This window comes from Cydia splendana, chromosome 8 (genome assembly GCF_910591565.1).
Source record: "Cydia splendana chromosome 8, ilCydSple1.2, whole genome shotgun sequence".
Classification (NCBI taxonomy): domain Eukaryota; kingdom Metazoa; phylum Arthropoda; class Insecta; order Lepidoptera; family Tortricidae; genus Cydia; species Cydia splendana.
Window position 1 is genome coordinate 12,417,626 of NC_085967.1, and position 3,380 is coordinate 12,421,005.

The 3,380-nt window shown below is 34.8% G+C and overlaps 1 protein-coding gene across 1 annotated transcript; it reads right to left on the reverse strand.

The window, feature by feature from the left end:
* Positions 1 to 2,482: 2,482 nt before the first annotated feature.
* On the reverse strand, positions 2,483 to 3,149 carry LOC134792872 (eukaryotic translation initiation factor 1A, X-chromosomal). Its single transcript, XM_063764305.1, has one exon. It carries the CDS (start codon positions 3,012 to 3,014, stop codon positions 2,568 to 2,570), a length of 447 nt encoding a protein of 148 aa, XP_063620375.1. The 5' UTR covers positions 3,015 to 3,149; the 3' UTR covers positions 2,483 to 2,567.
* Positions 3,150 to 3,380: the final 231 nt, after the last annotated feature.

Below are 3,380 nucleotides of genomic sequence, written 5' to 3' on the forward strand. Positions count from 1 at the left end.
TTATTTAATAATTAAACTAAAATTGGTGTAATGATGCTTATCAACTGCTTAATAAGCCTAAACAGCAAAACAGCTGATCATTCCTCGTTTAAGGATTTTTTTATGAATATGTTATGGCTGCTATTTAACTGATCACCAGATTTAATAAAATTTAATACCAAAAAAATCTACTTTACCACCCTAAAATAATAAACGATCACCAAAATTATAACACCATTTTAATGTGAAATGATTACCAATTTTATTACATTTTACTATCCTATTAAAGGAAATGACACCAAACTAATCATTATTAACCCAAAAATTGTAACTGATTACCAAATTTCAAACCCCATTTTAATGTGAAATGATAACCAAATTTTTACATCTTGCTATCCTATTAAATAAAATGACACCAAAATAATCATTGTAAACCCAAAAATAGTAAATGACCACCAAAATTGTAACCACATTTTAATTAAAAATGTGCAAATATTTAATATATCGTTATCCTATTAAATTAATTAATCCACTTCGTCATCTTTTTCTAACCTAACTTAACCCACTTTTCTAGTTGCATTTCGTTTCTGTATGGGTTGCAGTTCAAACCTAACCTAACCCACTTTTCTAGTAGCATTTCGTTTCTGTAAGGGTCGCAGTTCAAACCTAACCTAACCCACTTTTCTAGTAGCATTTCTTTTCTGTATGGGTCGCAGTTCAAACCTAACCTATCCCACTTTTCTAGTAGCATTTCGTTTCTGTAAGCATCGCAGTTCAAACCTAACCTAACTCACTTTTCTAGTAGCATTTCGTTTCTGTATGGGTTGCAGTTCAAACCTAACCTAACCCACTTTTCTAGTAGCATTTCGTTTCTATATGGGTCGCAGTTCAAACCTAACCTAACCCACTTTTCTAGTAGAATTTCGTTTCTGTATGGGTCGCAGTTCAAACCTAACCTAACCCACTTTTCTAGTAGCATTTCGTTTCTGTAAGGGTCGCAGTTTAAACCTGACCTAACCCACTTTTCTAGTAGCATTTCTTTTCTGTAAGGGTCGCAGTTCAAACCTAACCTAACCCACTTTTCTAGTAGTATTTCTTTTCTGTAAGGGTCGCAGTTCAAACCTAACCTAACCCACTTTTCTAGTAGTATTTCTTTTCTGTAAGGGTCGCAGTTCAAACCTAACCTAACCCACTTTTCTAGTAGCATTTCTTTTCTGTAGGGGTCGCAGTTCAAACCTAACCTAACCCACTATTCTAGTAGCATTTCAGTATGCTACTAGAAGAGTAGGTTAGTTTAGGTAGGTATGCGGTGCGGGGTACGGGGGGTTGAGCGGGAGGGGCTAGTAATTTTGGCATCATTTTACTTTATTTGGTAATATATATAGTTTTTTTAGTAATCATAGTGGTTTATTTAGGTGAAAATATCGCATTAATTTGGTCTTCAAGATTTGGTGATCATTAATGATTTTTGGTGATCATTCAATATATTTGGTATTCGAATACAATTTGAAGTGCAGTCGTAATTAAAACGGTGGTACTTTTGTAATTTTAGGCCTTATTTTTTTGGTGTTCAGTAATTTTTTTTGGTAAGCATGATTTTTTTATTTAGGGTACCAAAGTATTTTTTGGTGGTACTTATATTTGTAGCCATATGTTATTCAGATTCCTTAAATCCAGCTTCAATAAAGATTTCTAGCAACCACAGAGCTAACCACTATTTTGCATAGAATATAAGTATTGTCATACTGCGAGGAAATATAGCCAGCCTTCTGGGCACCTTGCACATTGATGGTGATTTGATCCAAATTTTTTACCTATAGGTTTTTGTACTTAGTTTTTCCACTATTAATGAATAAATAAATCAATGTATAGTTCCAACATATAATTCCATTAACACTTTCAGTGCCAAGCGCCCCATTTCCAATACAAAATGAACCCACACAGCGGGTTTTTGGCACTAAATGTGTTAAGCAAATTTAATAAATGGTTCATTATCTTGTTAACAACAAATTGGATTAAAAATGGGACTCTTTTATCAGAGTGAAGTATTGACTCTTAGTTAATTACTTGGAAATGTTACATTCTAAACTTTTGTACAGTCACTCATTGAATATCAGAGCCATTTCTTGGCAAAGAGTAGAAGTAGTTATCAGAGCCAAAATTATTATTAGAAGAGTAAATATTAATGTTAAAACCTTTTCTACATTACTAAGTAACATATTCAATAAACAGCACAAAACTTGTTAATGTTTTTGGTAATTAGAAGTAAATAATTACAATCAGTTTTGGTTTTTATGTTTAATTTATATACATTCCTTAAAACTTGGTGAAACAATAGCAAGTAAGAGGTGAATGATTAATCTAAGGAATGTTGCACAATATTATGATGTTGTTTGTGATAGAAATAAATAACAATACAGTGTTCACTACAAGTTTTCATGTAACAAATACGCTGATAGTTCTAGACAATTTAAAATGAGGTTCATTAAATAATTTTGATCACTAAAATCACCAAGTCATGTTTATTCATAACAGGGAAACAATGTACACGGACTTACTGTAAACAATATAAATATAGGTAGATGTTCTCATATAGCATCTACCGCATCAGCTTCATCTTCTGAACTAACTTCATCGCCGAATTCAATGTCCTCATCCAGACCATCCACAGAATAGACCACAGTCTCATTGATGCGCACTGTTTCTGGGAACTCTCCGTACGTCTTCAGATTCCTTGCCTCGTCGGGAGTGTACTTTAGGATGACATCTGCCTTGGCGTCTTGGTAATCTCGTAGGCCTATCAGTATGATGTCACCTTGGTTTATCCATACCTTTTTTCTTAGCTTCCCTCGAATATGACAAAGACGTTTTGTGCCATCGAAGCACATGGCCTCCAAGCGGCCATTACCGAGCATCTTTGTGACTTGGGCGTACTCCTGTCCGTCTTCTTTGAATACTAATTCACGCTTCTCAGTTTCATTCTCGTTCTTACCCCTCCTCCTGTTTTTACCTCCTTTTCCTTTATTTTTCGGCATGTTATATTATAATCTTGAGTACAAACATATACAATTATACTATGAAAATCTCATGAATTTGCTTTCTTTGACTGATGTTCTTGACAAGCAGCCACGCACGGTATGGTTGGGTTGGGGTTGTCAAATCACAAAAGATCTAAGGGTCTACCGCGAACCACGTTTGATGTGTTGCCTCTCTGTCGCACTTGTAAATTTGTGCGTAAGTGTGACAGAGAGACAACACGTCGAACGTGGTTCGCGGTACAACCTCCGATCCAATATAGATTATGTGAGTTCAGTGTTACCATACTTAAATGATAAACCCTTGCACTCACGGTCCTCCTTGCAAATTTGCAAAAGCGCTGTTGCATATTATACTAGCATTAT

What these genes read in the sequence shown, in the direction of transcription:
- LOC134792872 (XM_063764305.1), bottom strand. Translation starts at nt 3,014, where the DNA reads ATGCCGAAAAATAAAGGAAAAGGAGGTAAAAACAGGAGGAGGGGTAAG.